At 40.3% G+C, this 19,054-nt stretch overlaps 1 protein-coding gene across 3 annotated transcripts in view; it reads left to right on the top strand.

Moving 5' to 3' along the window:
* Window positions 1–1,822: 1,822 nt before the first annotated feature.
* The window catches only part of SYT9 (synaptotagmin 9), a 226,325-nt gene continuing 209,093 nt past the window's right edge, over window positions 1,823–19,054 (top strand). Inside the window, exon 1 of one of the 3 annotated variants that reach the window (XM_024255992.3) lies at window positions 1,823–2,371. In XM_024255992.3, coding sequence (XP_024111760.1) covers window positions 2,227–2,371 — 145 coding nt within the window. In that variant the 5' untranslated portion in view covers window positions 1,823–2,226. The remainder of the gene's footprint in view (window positions 2,372–19,054) is intronic. The other 2 variants (XM_063711283.1, XM_054524743.2) reach the window with 2 other exon arrangements.

Below are 19,054 nucleotides of genomic sequence, written 5' to 3'. Positions count from 1 at the left end.
CCTTGTGGAAGTCAGTGTGGCGATTCCTCAGGGATCTAGAACTAGAAATTCCATTCGACCCAGCCATCCCATTACTGGGTATATACCCAAAGGACTATAAATCATGCTGCTATAAAGACACATGCACACGTATGTTTATTGCGGCATTATTCACAATAGCAAAGACTTGGAACCAACCCAAATGTCCAACAATGATAGACTGGATTAAGAAAATGTGGCACATATACACCATGGAATACTATGCAGCCATAAAAAATGATGAGTTCATGTCCTTTGTAGGGACATGGATAAAATTGGAAATCATCATTCTCAGTAAACTATCGCAAGAACAAAAAACCAAACACCGCATATTCTCACTCGTAGGTGGGAATTGAACAATGAGAACACATGGACACAGGAAGGGGAACATCACACTTCGGGGACTGTTGTGGGGTGGGGGGAGGGGGGAGCGATAGCATTGGGAGATATACCTAATGCTAGATGACGAGTTGGTGGGTGCAGCGCACCAGCATGGCACATGTATACATATGTAACTTACCTGCACATTGCACACATGTATCATAAAACCTAAAGTATAATAATAATAATAATAAAAGAAAAGAAAAAAAAAAAAAAAAGCTGGTTTCTCCTCCCTCTGTTTGTCTCTTTGCAACTCTCTGGAGGCATCTTTATCTTTACAACTTTGCATTTTCTCTGCTATTCCCATATAAGTTCCCTGAAGCCCTAGCACCATTCACAGCAGGATTTCAAAGCTTGACTGTTGCATGAGCATTCTATAGGATTCCAAATTATCTTTCTGTGCAATGTGAATTGTTGTGATACGTCCGTAGAGACGGCACAACCTCATGGCTAAGAATGATAGTTACCAGTTCTAGAGATCCTACTCTAATCGCTCTAGAGTGGGGGCCTGAACACCAGTATTACAAAAAAGACAAAAGAAAAAGAAGGAAAAAAGAAAAAAAGAAAGAAAGAGAGAGAAAATCAAAGCTACCTTCATCATGTATGAATTTGAGCAAGTAACACCTTTGTGAGTCCCCAGCCCCCAGTTTCTCATTGGTAAAATGAGGGTAACAATTACACAGACCTCGTTGGGCTATGTACAGAATTAAATGAGATTATGTACCTAAAAGACTTGTGGCACAGTGACACACACACACACACACACAAACACATACACAGTACTTCGTGGTTATTTCTAGGCTTTATTGCTTGAAAGGCTGAAAAGATGGGTGGATGAGAGGTGCCCTGAGGTTCCTTCCAACTCTCCGAGATTCTGTGATACTCCTCCTTGGGTGCTGAAGACACTTCGGCAATGTTTGGATTTCCAAACGGTTGCTTAGAAAACTAACCGGGACCCAGGAAGCCCAGGTAAGCCTCAGGGTCTTTCCCAGGAGTCGTTTATTTATTTGATCTTAGTTCTGACCTAGAGCCTCCACCTTCTCCAAATCACCACAGTGGTCGAAAAGGGCCTGTGCTTAGGAAATCCTTCCTTTGTTGGCGAATCTTGGACCCAAACCCTGCATTTGGGCATCTGACACCCATAGGCCCATGGTTCAAACCCAGGCGGCTCTTTCCAAGTTCGAAGCAGGGACTCGGTTCTGCGCATCTGGCGGGTGTGCCCAGATTGTAACCTTCGAACTAGGCATCCAAGAACGTGCTTTGGACACACTCAGGGTGGTGGGAGCGGGTGCTTGGTTTGCATCAGGGATGAGGGGTGGAGTAGCGAAAGCGCCCGGAGCGCGTACTCACTCACGCTCCCCAAGCCAGGGCGCGGCCGCTCTGGGCCCGAGGTCCCAAGCCAAGTCTCGCGCTCGGCCAGGAGCCGGGGAGTACCCCAGGTCCCCGGTCTGGGGCCGCCGCGATCCTACCCTGCGGCGCGCACCCCTGACCTGGCCCCGCCCCCCGGCGGCCGCGAGTAGCGGGCGGAGCGCAAGCAGAGAGGCGCTCTGGGCTGTGCGGCACCGCCTCTCCTCGGTGTCGGGGGAGGGACGGAGGGACCGGGCGGGAGAGAGAGAAAGCCTGACCGACCGGCTGGCGAAGAGCTGCATGCAACCGGTGGGAGGCTGGGCCGGCTGGGTCTGGGGCTCGGGCTCGGGCTCGGACCGTTTCCCGGCTGGTCCCTGGCGGTGAGCGCGGACGGCCCGGAGGCGGCTGCTCTGAGCTGGCAGGCGGAGGGCTGTCTCCTGCGCCCGCCTGCCCGGCGCGGTCCGAGGATGCGGGGGGGCGATGCCCGGGGCCAGGGACGCGCTCTGTCACCAGGCGCTGCAGCTGCTGGCCGAGCTTTGTGCCCGTGGGGCCCTGGAGCACGACAGCTGCCAGGATTTCATTTACCACCTGCGGGACCGTGCCAGACCCCGGCTCCGCGACCCAGGTGAGTGCCGCCACCGCCGCCTGGAGGGACCTAAGGGCCCTGGGCTGGGACTTGGGGCCGCACCGGGGCCTGAGGCAGAAGAGCGACGCGGACTGGGAGAGGGCGGGGGGGCGGCCAGCGAGCCAGGAAAGTGATCAAGAACCAGCGCACTGTGGCCTGATGCTGTAACCAGGCGAGACCCGGGCGGTGGCTACTGCACGGACGCCGACTCAGGGTCGGCTAAGGCAGGGTTGGAGGGACCACGCCCGCCACCTGCCCTCCCATCGCCAAGGCTCCTGGGGGCGGCTCCCTAGCTCCGAGCTACGCTCTCCACTTCCCGGGCTATCTGCACTCAGAGCGAGGGGAGGCCGCGGCGGCCTCGAAGCCGTGGGAAGGGGGACGAGGCCGAAGGAAACTCTGGGAAGTTGGGAGTTGGGAACGGCCCCGGACTGGGGCCGAATCCCACCGGGTGCTGCTCATCGTTTCTCCCAAGCATCTAGTTCCTTTCCTTGGTCTGGGGTGAGAAGGGCGGGACGCGATCCGGCGTTGGGCCGGGGACAGGGTGCTTCTGGTCTTGGGCAGACGGGCCTGAACCCGTTCCTGGCGAGTCGCACGGCGTGGAGGTGGCCTGGGCCTGGGCGCTAGGCTCGACCAGCGACTGCCGCCGACCACAATGGGGTCCGTAGACTCGTCGGTCCTGGCTTGTGCACCTGTAGTTATTCCTAGTGAAAGTTGCAAAGCTCTTAACTTTGGAAAGTTCATTTATTTTGGCATTTGACCAATTAAGGTTGGATGAGGGAGTTTTAGTGGAGCCATTTGCTTTTCCTGAGGTCCCTGGGTCTCCCAGGTCGTCTCATCCATTACTGGCTACTGAAAAATGCATTCCTTCCAATGTTTGCTTGAGATGTTTCTCACCTGGAGAAATAGTTTTCTCGAATATTCTCCCAACCTAAGTACTTACCAAAACAGCATATTGTGTTTGGATTGTTAAAAATGGGATGAGAAAATGGCCTTTCTCTTGATATTGCTATGTATAAATATTGGAAATGAGCTATTGCCTTGCAAATTATGATGTACGAATTGAAAACAATTTATTATATAAAAATCCATTTATCCAAAAGATAAATTAAAGAATTATTTGATTTATAAAGAGTGTCACACTGAGCCAGACTTAAATAGCATATCCTTGATATATTCAAGATGGGTGTGTGGGGTGAAGTCATCTGCTAAAATTTTAAAGTTTATATCAGATTTTCCCTACCAGAGGCTTTTTTTTCCTATTGAAAAAGAAAAAATATTGTTTTCCATTGCTGGTGGTTATATTAACTAAGTTTATTGAATGATCATTGATATATTACTTCAAAGTGGATAATTGGGTAGAGAAATACTGATCCCAGTGGTTTCCAGGGAGGTTTAATGTCCAGCCTATGTGCACCTCATTGCTGGATGTGATGTGCTGAATAAACCACAGTCCCTTATCTCACAAGCTGGAGTCCCAGGAAGATGTCTTAAGTCGGGGAAGTTCGTCCTTAAGCAGCAGAAGCAAGACAATTATTTTCCATGCTTTGCCGAAAGCAAGTATTAGTATTGAAACATCTCACTTCCTTGCCTGTGACTAGACCACGAGTTCTCCTTGTTATCCCACATAAGCAGTTGTCTTTGGCTTTACAAGAGAAAATGGATGAGGCCTATCTCTGAATCACATCTTTTTGGCCAGTTTTCTGCTTCTGCTCCTTTTAATCCAGGAGCTGGATCCTGTGTTCTCAGGTTCTCTTCAGCCCCTACACCAGGCAACCCCTGAGAAAGAGTCACTAAGAAGACTTCTTACAAGAGGAAATCTGATTCCTTGTCCGAGGAATAGCTAGAGATAGGAGTCGACCTTGCAGCTCTGAGTTCCTGATAGCAGTGCTCTGCTTTCTTAAACTAGGACACAAGGGTTTTGAAGTAGCCCCATGCCCCTCTGGCTCTTTGGTTTGTGTTGGAAAGTAGCCAGCTCATGAGGGCAGGGGTGGGGGGGTTCGAGTGCAAGGTGAGAGGAAAGGAGGCAAAAGATTACATCCAAAGTGCACCGTCTCTGGACACTTCTCCCTTCATTTCCAAATCTCCCTTCATTTCCCTCCTTCCTTGCCTTGCCGACATTAATTCTTACATCAGATGCATTTGTCTTCATCCCTCTGAAGCAAGAGTGGCTTTAATCTCCGAACCCTAAAAGCTGAGTAGTAGAAAAGCTGCACCACACAACACCGTATGAATAATGTCCCTGCTGTTGATAGTGTGAACCAGAACATTCATGCACAGCAGCCCTGAGACATGGGTTCCTAGAGAGAGTCATCTCTGTAAATGGATGACTTCTTTTTCTGGAAAGGAATCCACCTGAATGCCATGTCCCAGCTTTCTCTGTTATTGTTCATTCACGGCCACCCTGTGATAGCTAGGTTTTCTCAAGCTCAACTAAGGACTTTGGTTATAAAAGGAGAAAAAAGATATGATTTCCTGTGGACAGCAGAGTGACACTGCATCTAGGAAATTTACTCATTTTTTCAGAGGTGTAGAAAGATTAGGGCACAGACCAGCGGGCCTGAGCCATCAGAAAGGTTCTTTTTTGTCCAGGTAGTTATAGTGCCCTGTTGGAGGAGTACTGCACCCAGATTTCCCTGACTTGATGTTCACAGAGGACTTGATGCAATTGTGATTTAAAAAAATAAGCCTAAGTCACAATTGGAACTGAAGTGCCTCACCCAGTCTGTCATCTGTACCAGCTTGTGGAAAGGAAAGTGCTGAGTGTGAGCACTTTTGTCCACAGAAAGCAATTAGAATGCTCTGTTGGTTGCCTTTATGGTGTTTTATGTGTTAATGATGTGGGACATAAACTTGCAGGCCTCAGAGACTAGCCTTTAAGGCAAAGGGAACAGCAAGCGCAAAGGCCCTGAGGTAGCATTATTGATATGATTCTAGAAATGGTGACTTCAGAGGTGGCTGGAGAGGTGTGAAAGAGATGGAGAGTGATAAGACATATAGTCAAGAGTGAGAGAGGGTGGATCATGCAGAGTCTTGTAAACCATTATAAAGACTTTGGTTTTTACTCTGAATGAGATAGGAAGCCATTAGAAGGTGCTAAGCAGAGAAGTGACAACACTTTGACTGCTATGTTGAAGAGCAAAGGTGAAGTCAGAGAAACCTCTTAGGAATCTATTTCAGAAATCCAGACAGAGGTGATAGTGACTTCAACAGGGATAGTGGTAATGGAGGTGATGAGAAGTAATTGGATTATGAACACAATTTGCAGGTACAGCCACAAGTATTTATTGAAGGAAGAGATGTGAAAGGTGAGAGAAGGGCAATTAAGGATGCTTCAAAGGCTTTTTGACCTAAAAAATTCCATGTACAAGTAGAAGTCTTCAGGAAGAAGGTAGGGGTGAGGAGGGAAATCATGAGGTTTATTTTTTATTTTATTTTAACTTTTTGTAACACATTAAGTGTGTGATGCTTCTTTAGATAGCCAAGCTGTTTTACAGTTGAACAGTCACCTGAGGTATGACTATCCTCTTTAACGTCAATTGCTCTATGCTCGTATTTTTTAACTGGAGACTTCGCTGTCAAGAAGATTAATTGGTTGTAGAACAGCATGTATTGTTAGAAGGTTTTCCTTGTAGGGAATTAAAAGGTCTCTTAAATTTCTACCCATGGATCTTGATTATACTTTTTTTAGTCAAAAAGCATTAGTCTTATCCCTTTTCTCCATCATACACCTTTGGCTATTAGGAGGTAAACTATCCTAACTTCTCTAGATCCACTCTTTCCAAGGAACAGAAAGGAGGGTTGGATCATGTAATGTCTAGGTCTTAAACAGGTTTTTATCATTTTCTTTTTAAGTCTTTTCTTCTGTAGGGTGCCAACCATGTCTGTGCCAAGCACTTTATGTAGGTCATTTCACTAGTCCTCACAAGTCTTTTAAGCGCTTATCTGTGTTTCAGCAGCAGCAGCTTCTGGGAGCTTGTTAGAATTGGAGAATCTCAGTTATGTTCCAGACCCACTGAATATGAATCTGTATATTAACAGGATCCTCAGGTGAGAGTTGTAGGTACATTAAAGTTCAAGAACCATGGCTAAAAGTGATTGATATATATGAGTAAACTGAAGTCCAGAGAAGTAAACTAGCCCAGGGCCATGGAGTCCATTTAAAAGAAGAATTGGGTCTAAGTCAAAGTAGCTTCTTAGGTAGTCACATCACATACACTGAAAACTGAGGAGTTATTGTCAATAAATATTTTCTAGATGTTTTTCATAAGAGCCACACTTAGACCCACTTTCTGTCTTCTGTACTTGTATGATGGATTTAATCCCTAAGTGTAGGTCACATTCTATGTAGTTATAAAGATTCAGCTTAGTATTTTTGATTATGAATTCTGTTATCCAGGAAACTGGTTTTCCATTCACGTTCCAACTCCATATTCTGGAGATTTTTCTGCATGTTCTCTGTGTCTGTACCCAAGGTCTAGAAAAGGTTCAGCAGGTCAGAGTGTGAAGCAGAGCCTTAAGACTCACGATTAGTGATTCTTCTCTCCACGTAAATATTACTCTATTCCAGAAAAGCTTTTTCTAGATGATGGTTTTCAACTTTGGCTGCACATTAGGAATACTTAGGGAGCTGGAACAAACAAACAAAGAAAAAACAAACAACAACAACAAAAAAAACTACCAATGACTGGGCCGTACCCTAGACCAGTTTTAAATCACAATTTCTGGGAAATGGGCCTGGTATCAGTATTTTTAAAGTTCATCTATTGATTCCAATGTGCAGCCAAGTAGAGAGCAGCCTTTGAGACCATTGGGCAAAGAATGCATCCACCTAACCCTTCTCAGCTCAGCTCACATTTGTTTCTTGCAAAATTAGGAAAGATAGTATCAAAAACCAGGAACCTTGACTGTTACCCTGTACAGCTAGTACCCATATCAACTGATATGGTACTTAACTTTCTTTTCACAACATTATCCTACATTTTTCTTTTGAGGGCTCATTGAACATATCATAAGGCTCTATTATGTCCACCAATCTGAGAGGGGGAAAAAACAAACAAATCAAGAAAAATCTTGTCTAAATAGAGTGTCATTAAAAGGTCAGAATATAGAACCTTCACAAATGTCACCCTTGTTAAATTATAATGAAGTCACTTATTAGAAAATGTACATGTAAAATAATAAATATAGTTTCTATGAAAAAAATCTCCAAAATAATCATCAAGATTAAATATTAGCCTTGATTCAAATTTTTCTAAGATAGTCAAAAGAGAATCAGTCTTGAAACACTAGATGTTTATGAATAGACCTTGGTGTGATTATGCACAATGGGATTAATTTTTTAAAATTAATGTTAATTGCAATCAGGAAAAAGAGTCTTCTAAGGAATGAGTGGCATATTGGATGCACAATATGTGAAGATCTAATTTGCATTTACTTCGGTGACATTTTAGGGCTCCTTCATAAATATTTTATTTAAACAAGTGTGTTTTCATCTCTGCGGGACTCCTCTACATGGACCAGTGAGTGGTTTAGTCATGAGGTAATTATCAAGAGGGGAAAACAAAAGCAAATTGTAGTAAAGGCATCACAGGCAGCCCTATGGCCAGCTGCCTCTTTCAAAATAAACAATCAAAAGCACAAACTTTTTGATGTGGGATAAACTCTCAAGGAAAAATTAAACTGACACCTAAAGGAAATCATCCTAAAATTTTATATTATGTATAGAGCATAGATGTTGCTTTCATTGAAAAAGCATTGAGGCACTTTTATGTTTGTGCTGCAAGTGCAGTTTCCCATATGGTTGGCTTAAAAACATTCATAATCTCTTCCTAACAGGTTGACTTGAGGGAACTAACAAGTTCACACTCCAAAGTGTATAGAGAAAGTGGAGGAGCTTAGTGAGAGGCATAAATGGGGGAGCAATCTCACTTTTAAAAGGACAAATATGGAGTATGTATTTCTGTTTTCTGAATGAAGTTGAATAAAATCACCATTTCTGGAGAAGTTTTCAGTTTTCACTGCAATCTTGGAGCAATAAATGTGCATCACGACTTCTTTTTCTTTCAAATGTTTCATTTGGTGGGCTCTAGGAAGGGCTTTAGACCACATCAAACCCTGAGGACTAGGCTTTGCAGATCTCTTTGAAATCTTTGTATGTCCTTGCACATGTATTTTATCACACAAAAACTTTAAATCAACATTGATAGAAGTGCACCTGAAAGAAAAAAAAATCCTCCAGGACATCAAGATGACAAAGTGGAATAAGCAAGGACTTTGGAGTTAGAATCTGACTGCACTTACTACCTTAGTGACCTTGAGTAAAATATTTCACTCTTCATTTTATTCATCTATAAAATGGGAGTGGAAGATTGCTGTAACATTGTGCCCAGAGTAAATGCTCAAATAAATGATCAATAAATTGATGTTGTTGGTAGTATCACCTGCCCATGTTTCCTTTCAGCTGTGGTCCACAAACATGTATATGTTTTACCATTTGTAATTATTTGTAGGCTAAATTTACTTTCTACTTTTTTGTAAACTTAGCATTTTATTACCTCTTATTAGCTGTGTGTTCCTGGACAAGTTATTTAACCTCTGTGTCCTCATTTTCTCATCAGTAAAATGTATTACTAGTATCTGGGTTACTAGTTGTCCAGATAAAATACAGGCTGCCAGTTCAATTTGAATTTCAGATAAACAACGGGTAATATTGCATGGCACATAATTATACAAAACAATCATCTGTTGTTTATCTGAAATTGAAGTAGAACTGGGCATCCTATATTTTTATTGGTGATGCTGACAACCCTATACTAGTACCTATCTCGCAATGCATGTGAAATACCATAGTACCTGGTATATGCTCATAGTAATTACACATAGTAAATGCTCAATAAATACTAGCTATTATTTCTATTATTATAATTTTCCCATTGTTAACACTTATTATTATGTAATTATTATTATTATTGTGATGACTATGTATATTCCAAGAATGGGTATACCTTTTTTATTTAACCATTCTTTTGAGGCTATTTTAGCTTGTAATTTTTTTTTAGTGTGAATAATGTCTTGTATTTATAGTCCCCTGTTTCCTTTTGGGAAAGCCCTGCTACATGTCAACAGTAAATCCGCTAGCATTAGGTGTATAATGTGAACAAAAGGTTACTAATTTAACATGGTTTAAATAGCTGCCTAGTTGTTTCAATTTGTGTTTTTTTGTTGGTAGGACTGAATATTTTTTGTTTTGAACCTTCTTATATTTACTCTTATGTGATTTTTTTGTGTTCTCTACCACGTTCTCTATCATGTACCAGTTTATTTTTTGAGAATCTTAATGTTTTTTCTACCAATTTCCATTAATTAGAATGTAAATATTCTGTCAAATTAGCTCACAGAAGGAATATTGTATAGTGAATGAGCTCAGGTTGTCTGACTATAATCAACCCATTTTATTAAAGTGTCTTGAAATTTCAGGGGTGCTTCAATAAATAGGGATTCATTGTAACACTCTTTTCCAATGCAAAATGCTGCATTTATTTATATGAAATATGAAAATGTTGTTATAATTTGAATCTCTTTTTCTTATGTTTTCTTTCCCACTCCAACCTACCCCACCCTACCCTTATGTAGCTGTTACTTAACCATGTTGAATTGATCAAGCTTTTCTAGTTATAATTAAGTTAAATTCCAAAAACATTTATTGAGGGCCCCTTAAGTGCTATGTACAAGGTTGGGCATCTGTCATTCAAAGATACATTAGACATGCTTACTGCCTCTATGGAATTGACATAAAACAATAATGGCAATTAATAAAATCAAGAAGGGAGATATCTACTGGATACAGTACAGAAAAAAGAGGAGAGAAGTAATTAGCTGACGAGTGGATCTGCAGAGGCTTCCTACAGAAGTCTATTCTTGGGCAGAAGAGTTTGCCTGGAACTAGTTGGTGGGAAGAGCATTCTAGGAATTTACAAAGGTCCTAACACAGAAGAGGATGGATCCTTGGTAACAGTAAGTTGAGTGTGTGTTGGCAATGTTGAGAGATGGATCTGCTCTAGTAAACAATGGTCAGATCAGATCACGAAAGCCCCTGTATGCCATTGCAAAATCCCACTGAGGACTGACTGGAGCACTCTGATGCAGAAATCTGGAAAGAAGTACAATTTATATGATAAGCCTAAAGCAAAGCACACCAGGAGATTTCAGTTCCATGAATGCAGCTTCTCAAGTCTTCCTGGTTCCTTATGGAAAATATACTCAGGTTACTGGCAAATATGTTCTTTCTGTCCAAGGTAAGGGCCTAACAGATTGGAATCAATGAATGGAAGTTTACCCATTTTAGATCCCCAACATGTCACCCTGAAACCCAACTGTAATTACCTTGAATAGTTGTAAATACTGCCTTTAGCAAGTTTAGTCATCTGGTTCAAACATCTGGATTCCAGATATAATTCCCGACTATGCCAACAGTGACATCTTGCTTCCTTGCCTGGTTATTTAACAATGAAAAAGCAATGTGTTCAGCTGCATTGTAACTCTCCAGTCTGTGGATGTGCACAGTCTGTTTTCTCTGAAGTTATAGGGCCCAAGAAGGAATACGCATGGCAGGCCTGCCTAGTGCCCAGCAAACCATGCTGTAGAGATAGTTCTTTATTCTGTGTACAGGGGCTGCCAATTAACAGGCACAATTTAAAAAAATAATTGAATTGAATGCCCTTAAGTGGGTCACAGGCTGTCCATTTCTAATATCTGCCTCCTCGTCCCCACCGCATACATGTACACTTTGCTTATCACATTTTTGGGACATGCCTGCCTATTGAAGACATCTTAGTTTGTATCAGCTGTAGCACTGCAGAACCATTAAAAGAGTTTACACTGAAAATTCAGGTAAGTTTTATCCCTTAATTAGGTATTCTGGAGACAGGATAAAAATTGATTGGAGAGGTTATAGTTGGGGATGCCAGTTATTTGCTCATCATATGTTTATTGAGCATCTGCTAAGTACCAGGCTCTATCCTAGGTATATGCAAACGTAGATACCTAGACACAGTATTGTACATACAGTAGGGAATCAAACAAAATTAAAAGTTTGCCCTCATGAAACTTACATTTTGGGAAAATGATAATATGTATATAAATTATATTGTATGTTAGATAGTAGTAAGTGCTAAGGGAAAAAACAAGGCATGGAAAGAGATCAAGACATAAAGACTAAACTGGCATCACTGAGAAGTTGACAAATGAGTAAAGGTCAGAAGGAAATGTGGGAGCAAGATACGCATGTAGCATGGGGAAGAGCATTCCAGGCAGGAGAGCAGCGGGTACAAAGGTCTCAAGGCAGGAGCATGCTTGACATGTTCAGGTATTAGCCAAGGGTTAGTATGACTGTAGTGAGGTTGGCAAAAAAGAGAGTAGTAGTAGATGAGGTCAGAGAGGTGATGGCAGACTGATTATAGGCCTCTATAAGCCATTTAAAAAAAAGTGACTTTTACTTGCAGTAAGATAGGAAGCCATTAGCAAGTTTTATCAGAAGAGAGATAACATCTGACTTAGGAAGAGAAAGGATCACTCTGACCAACACATAGAAAACAGACTATAGGAGGGTAAGGTTGAAGTTAGGGAGAGGAGTTATAAGGCTGTTGTAATCATGTAGATGAAAGATGGTGGTGGCTTGGACCAGAGTGATAGCAGTGGAGATAGTAGGAGGTGGTCAGATTCTGGGCAGCTGGAAGGTGGAGATGACAACATTTACTAATAGATGGATATTGAGTGTGAAAGACAGAGAGGAGTCAAGACTAAGACTGTGGCCTGAGCAGCTAGAATAGAGTTGTAGGAGAAGTAAGTTTGAGGGGAATGACCAGCAGCTCAGTTCTTGATGTGGGATATTGGAAATGCTTATTAGTGAGCCCAGTGGGGATACAGACTAGGTGGCTGGATATGTGAGCCTGGAGTTTGGGAAAGATGGCTAGGCTGGAGGTATAAACATGGGAGTCATCAGCATGTATGTGATATGGGTCTGGCTGAAATTATCTAGGAAGGCACAGTGAATGGGAGAGTGAAGAGGACCCGTACTAAGCTCTGGAACTGTCCAACAGTAAGAGGCTAGAGAGAACTTGAGGAACCACAAAGGAAGATTAATGAAGAGAGACTAGAAATGAAAGAGAAAATCCAAGCAAGAGTGTTGACCTGGAACCCAGGATGAAGAAGAAGGTGATCAAATAAGAAGGAATAAGCAGCTGTGTCAAGTGCTACTGTTAGGTCAAGCAGAATGAAGACTGGGTACTCACCATTGCAGGTAGTGATGCAGGGGTCATTGGAAGTAATGTTGACAAGCATTTTTGATAGAGAGGTGGGAACAAGAGCCTGATTGGCATGGCTGTAAGAGAGATTGAAGGGAGAGGAATTGGGGCAGTGAAGACAGAATATTCTTTTAAGTTTTTCTGCTGACAAGAGCAAATAAATGGCATAGTAGTTGCTAGTGAGGGAAGTGAGATCAAGGGTTGTATTTATTTATTTATTCTTAAGTTAGGAGACTTAACAGCACCAAGGTGAAGGGAATGACTAGTACACAACAAAAAATCATGATATAGGATGAAGAGGGGAGGATTGCTAGAATGATATCCTCGGTTGAGAAGTTGGGTACATTTCCCAAGAGTTCAATGTAGGCATTTAGGCACCACAGGCACATAGATGATATTTAAAGCCAAAAAAAACTAGATGAGCTTACTGTCTTAGTCCATTTGCACTTCCCTAGCAAAATTACCATAAGCTGGGTAGCTTATGAACAGCAGACATTTATTTCTCACAGTTCTGGAGGCTAGAAAGTCCAAGAGCAAGGAGCTGGCAGATGCAGTGTCAGGTGAGGGCCTGTTCCTCATAGACAGCACCTTCTCTCTGTGTCCTCACATGGTGGAAGGGGTTTCTTTCATAAGGGCATTAATCCCATTCATGGGAGCTCTGCTCTCATAGTCTAGTCACCTCCCCAAAGGCCCCAGCTCTTAGCATTATCATACTAGGGATTAGGTTTCAACATATGAATTTGGGGAGGAGACAAACATTCAGACCTTCACACTTACCAAGGGATGAGTAAAAATAGAAAAGAAGTCAAACAACTGGTTAGAAGTCAGAGAAATGTGCAGGAACCAATAAGAAGACTGAGAAGGACCAGAAAGTAACGTGGAGAAAAATCAAGAACATGGTGGCTTGGAAATTAAGAAAGTATTCCTAGGTGGAAGGAAGGATCCCCTGAGTTAAATGCAGCTGATAGGTCAAGTAAGATGACAACCAAGAACTGACCATTGCATTTAATAACATGGAGGCTAATTGGTGACCTTGAACCGAATGATTTTGGGAGTGGTGCCTGAGTAGAACTGGTGAAAGTCTAACTACAGTCTTTTTAAAAGAGAATGAGAGGAGAGAAATTGAGAGAAAAGAGTATAAACCATTTTTTGGAATTATTTTGTGAAGGGAAAGGAGAGGAGAAACTGATTCAAAGGATGGCTTTTAAAGGAAAGACAAAATAACTATATGTTTGTATGCTGGAGAGAGGGAAAAATGATGTAGAGGATTGAACTGCTGGAGTGATGTGCTGAGTAGGCTGAGTAGGTGGGTTTTTCAACAACAGTTTGTTTATTATCATGAAGTCAGGGCAGAATATATGGGCACAGGTGGGCAGAATGTGGTTTGGGAATCTTGGAGAAGTTTGCCTTCTGATTGCTCTTCTATTCTTGGTGAAACAGGAAGCAGCAAGGTTATAAGCTGAGAGTGGGGATGGTTAGGAAGTAATGGCAATTTGAAAATAAGAGAGTTATAAATGTCTAGGAGAGTGGAAGAGCAAATGGATTAGGGAAGGAAGTGTGATTGCCAGGCAATACTAAGCGCCTGCTTGAAGTTGGCGATCATGAATTTAAAGTGATTTCCATCAGCATAGGTGTGTGTTTTTCTTCCATGTTCAACTCTTTTTGTGCAGGCATGGAAGAGAGGGAAGTTTGTGTTTAAGCCTGGGTTGTGTGTATGAGAACGAGGAAAGAATGGCAAAAGAGTTGAGGGTATGTAGAATAGATTGGAATGATTGGTTCTGAAATTTCATTGGAGTAAGGAGAGAAAAGCGGATATGTAAAAGGATTAGGAATAGTGAAGACATGGTAGGATTAATGGATTGTAGGTCCTGGAGGGGTGGAATGCTTGTTGAGAATGCAGTGAGGAGAAGGGGGCCAGAGAGTGAGATGTTTGAAATCAAGATTCTGGAGGAGCTGCAACTGTTGACATGACCAGGTCCAGGACGTGATCACGAGAGGCGTGATGGGGAGAGGGGGACAAATGATTGAAGACAGGAGCTCAAAGAACTACAGGCCCAGGGTTTTGGAAGTGTTATTGACATGGATATTGGCTTTGCTGAGAATTATGACAAAAGTAGTTTTGGAAAGAGTGACAGTAAGCCAGCAATTGGGCTCTCCCAGGAATGTGGGGGAAGTGACCTGAGGAATGATAGATGTCTGCAACAGTGATGGGTGGTTGTGGTGTAGTGGTGTGGCCAGACAATATGAGATTTAAAGCTGGGTATTTTTTAAAGAAAACAGCAGCAGGCAGTAAACTATTAAGTTTAACTTAAGCAGAAGTGTTGAAGGAATATTTTAAGGCAGTAGAGATGCCTTAAGAGACATTTAAGAGATAAAATAATTAGTACAATGATATGAAATAGAGATCCTGATTCCCAATTTTTTTGCGTATGTGCCTGGAAAGATGTGCCTATAACTTATTAGGTTTACCACAGGAAGTCAAGCACATTTTGTGGGAAAATAATGAGATTGATTTTAAACACACTAAGTTTGGGATGTGTATGACATCTCATGCAGATGTCCAGGGCAGTTGACTGGCGGAAAACTGGGAAGAAGTTACTGGAAATAAGGAGGGTGAAAAACGATTGAATGTCAAGGCCCCTTGCAACTCAAAGATTTTTGTAAAGTGGTTCCCAGTTTGATGCAGTTAACTGCATCAAAATCAGTTAAGGAACTTTTGAAGACACAACTGCCCTGTCCCAAGATTGACTAAATCAGCCTTCGGGGTGACACCTAAAATACCTCTACACAGCTAGGGTTGCAAATGACATGTACTTACGGCCTTTGTGGTTTACAATTACTTTTTACAGCCCTTTGGTCAAAATAAATGCTCAAACTGTCTATGTAAAACTTTTACAAAATATTAGGCAAGGAAACCCAAACTCGAAAATGTGTTTACTATCTGTCATGGATTCTTTTTTTTTTTAACCACAGTGAATTATCTCAAATTATTCATAAGTACAGCTACTATTGGCACAATTACTAATAAATTCTGTAGAAAATTTAGCTGTAGGATGTAACTGTAGTGTCTTGGCCCTAAGTAAAATCATGGTCTTCTTTATCGCTAGGCAAGTAATATGATTATCATTTGTTCTTATTTTAGGATAACCATACGGTACATAAACCCTGTGAAAACTCTAACTAGGCCATGGGGTTAGAGAATAACATGGTTGCTTGATTCCTGTAGGCTATAAATCATCCTAGCCAATATGCTCACTTCTTGTCAGAAAAATCTGTGAAACAGAGAAAGAAGCTGGACAAGAATGAGGAGGCCACATTAGAATCACTTTTAACTTGGGATTCAGAGGATCCCAAGTTAAACATATTTCCATTCTTATTTTTTCAGATAATATGGATGTCAATTGCTGGCATAGCTGAGCTAGCTCTGAAGGCTTCCCAAATTATTTCAGAGGGAATGAGAAAATAGTGCTGCTTGCTCTTCTTTAATCTGTTCCACCGTGACTGCTACTTTAGATTTAATATAACTATAATATCCCGAATTTATAGGTCATCCTTCTTCTGGGGCTTTTAAAGTACTTTGTGTGTATTACTTTAATTTTGAGGGAACTCAGATTCATCGTCTTATGGAATCTATTTCAGAGGGAATCTACAAAGAGAACTAGAAAATCCCCCAAAGTGTTTCTTTTTTTTCTTCCAGATGCCTTTGGTAGGAACATTCATTGATTCTAACTCCACACTGCTTTAGAGGCCATTTATGTGTGGATTACTGTAGGCTTCTCTGGGGGAAAATCGAATCCCCACAGGTTCAGTTAGAGAGGATCCACTCTGCATGCTGATAAAGATTAAAACTGGAGCTCTTTTCGATTACATTGTCTTCTTTTTTTATCTTTTAATTTTTGTATTATCTTATGCTTCAGTAATTCAATCACATCTGCCTTCCCAATGCCTCAGTATGTGGGAACTGGGAAGTTAAATTGGGCAGATTAACAAAACAGGAGCTCTACTTCATATGGCTTTATACTAAAATGTGATGTCTTAGGGTTTGCAGTGGTGTCCCATAGTGCTATAGACAATCATCAGATTTGACCCAGGAAAACTCTGGAGAAAAGTGAGTAGTAAATAGTGGCCTTAATGATGCAATTAGAACACGGAGGATTGTCAGAAGAGGATCAGAGTTAGCTTTGTAGTACCTGATTCCTTAAATGTTTAGGAAATAGTTTCATTAAATATAGTAAAATATTAGTCTACTGATTTATATTGTTTTTAATCTTCTCTTTTTCCAAAACCTCATGCTAATTAAATTAACATTCCTATAAAAAACATACTGAATACAATATACATCATTAAGTGAGACTTATTTTATGTTCATAAATAGTACAATAAACTCTAAAGACTTAGAAGTCATAAACTTTTACTTTTCATTAATGAAGCAATATGTAAATATATAAAACCAAGTTTGTTATAACTTTACAAATTAGAAAAATTAGAAGTATGTTGGAGACTACAATACTTCACTAATAATAGAATACATCAACTAGACTAAATACATAGAGGATAGAAGTTATAGAGTTAAAATAATAAAGAAAAATCATGTTCACGAAACATTTAAAAAATTAATCAGCACATGATTAATTTTTTAGACATGACAATAAAAAGGAAAAGTTAATTCCAACAGGTAAAAATTGCATGGGCCACATTTACTGACCATAAAATAATCAATGAGAGATTAAGAAGTGAAAACAACAATACCAAAACTCTAAACACTTAAAAATTGAACTCTTTCAGAGATCTCTTGAGTTAAAAAAAATCAGAAATGGACACTGAAATTATAGACATTGAGAATACAATGGAGTATAACCAAAGCTATATCTAGATGACAATTTCTAATTCTAAGTTGTTAATAGCAAATAAATACAGCAATAGAAAAAAAATGCATTGAAGTTAAGAGCCTAAAAATAGAAAAGTAAAGCAAATCAAAAGAAGAAAAAAAATAAGAGCAAAGCATCAATAAAACCGAAAGAAGAAATTACTGAATTAGAAAGTGAAAAATCCCAAAGAAGCAGTGTTAATAAATAAAACCCAGGTGTGTCTTTCTGAAATAAAAAACAAATAAATATTGTGCTATTCTGATCAAGGAAAAAATGAGAAAACACAAATATAAAGCAAAAAGAATAAGAAAGATGATTTAATAACAGATACAGAAGACAATAGAAAGCACAAGAAAATGTCATACATGCCAATGATGTAGAAATACAAATTGAGTGAAAGGCATAAACATCTCAGAGTGAGTATGAAAATATTTAGAAGAAATTGAAAGGTAGTCAAAGAACTTTCTGTGTAAAAAGGTATGAGCCTAAATATTTTTATAGGTCAAGTTTAACAAAATATTAAGTACTACATCAGCCCTCTTATTTGTCGGAACCACAAATAGTCATTACAAATTTGTTTTAAGTTGTCATTGCAACAAAAGTTTTCAGTGAGCACAAGAATTAAAGGTCATCAGCACTTCCATTAATAATTACCGTTAATACTTTTACCAGAAGTGGAATTGCTAGGCTTGTGCACATTAACTAATTTGATATAAAATTATCAAATTGTCCTCTAGAAAGGTTTAACAATTCATATACTGTAAAAACTATACTGTGGCATAGAAAAAATATGGAAGGCATCCTAATTTACTTTGTGAGACTAGCATCACACTAATATCAAATCTGACAAAGACAATAGTAAAAATATCTTGATACCAATCTCAGTTAAGCACATAAATATATTGTAAATAATAGTAAAACAAATACAGCTCTGTATTAAAAATAATGACATACTGTAACCTGGTGAGGGTTTAAGACTACAGGAATGGTAAAGCACTAGGAAGCCTAGTATTGCAGTAATAGGTTTTTTTGTTGTTGTTTTATATATATAATTATTTTAACTTTTGACGGTGTATGCAACGTAAGTCACAAACTTTACACATTTTCCTCTATCTCCAGTCATTCTCTGATTTTAAAAATATAACCTTATTGAGACATGTTTTATATATTGTAGAATTCCCCTGAAAGTGTACAATGGAATTATTTTTTAGTAAATGTATGAAGTTGTGCAAGCATCACTATAAATCAGTTTTAGAACCTTTTCAACATTCCAGGAAGATTCCTTGTATCCATTCTCTGTTAATCCCTGCCTCAGGAGACTACTAATCTACTTTCTGTCTCTATTAATGTGTCTGTTCTAGACATTTCATATAAATGGAATCATACAATATGTGATGTCTTCTGTGACTGTGTTCCTTCACTTAGCATAATGTTTTTGAGGCCTGGCTATATCATAGCACGTGTCATTAGTTCTTTCCTTTTTATTACTGATTAGTATTCCATTAGATGGGTGT

Source organism: Pongo abelii, chromosome 9 (genome assembly GCF_028885655.2).
Source record: "Pongo abelii isolate AG06213 chromosome 9, NHGRI_mPonAbe1-v2.0_pri, whole genome shotgun sequence".
NCBI lineage: Eukaryota > Metazoa > Chordata > Mammalia > Primates > Hominidae > Pongo > Pongo abelii.
Note: the sequence above shows the minus strand (reverse complement) of the source record. Positions and strands in the feature narration are given on the sequence as shown.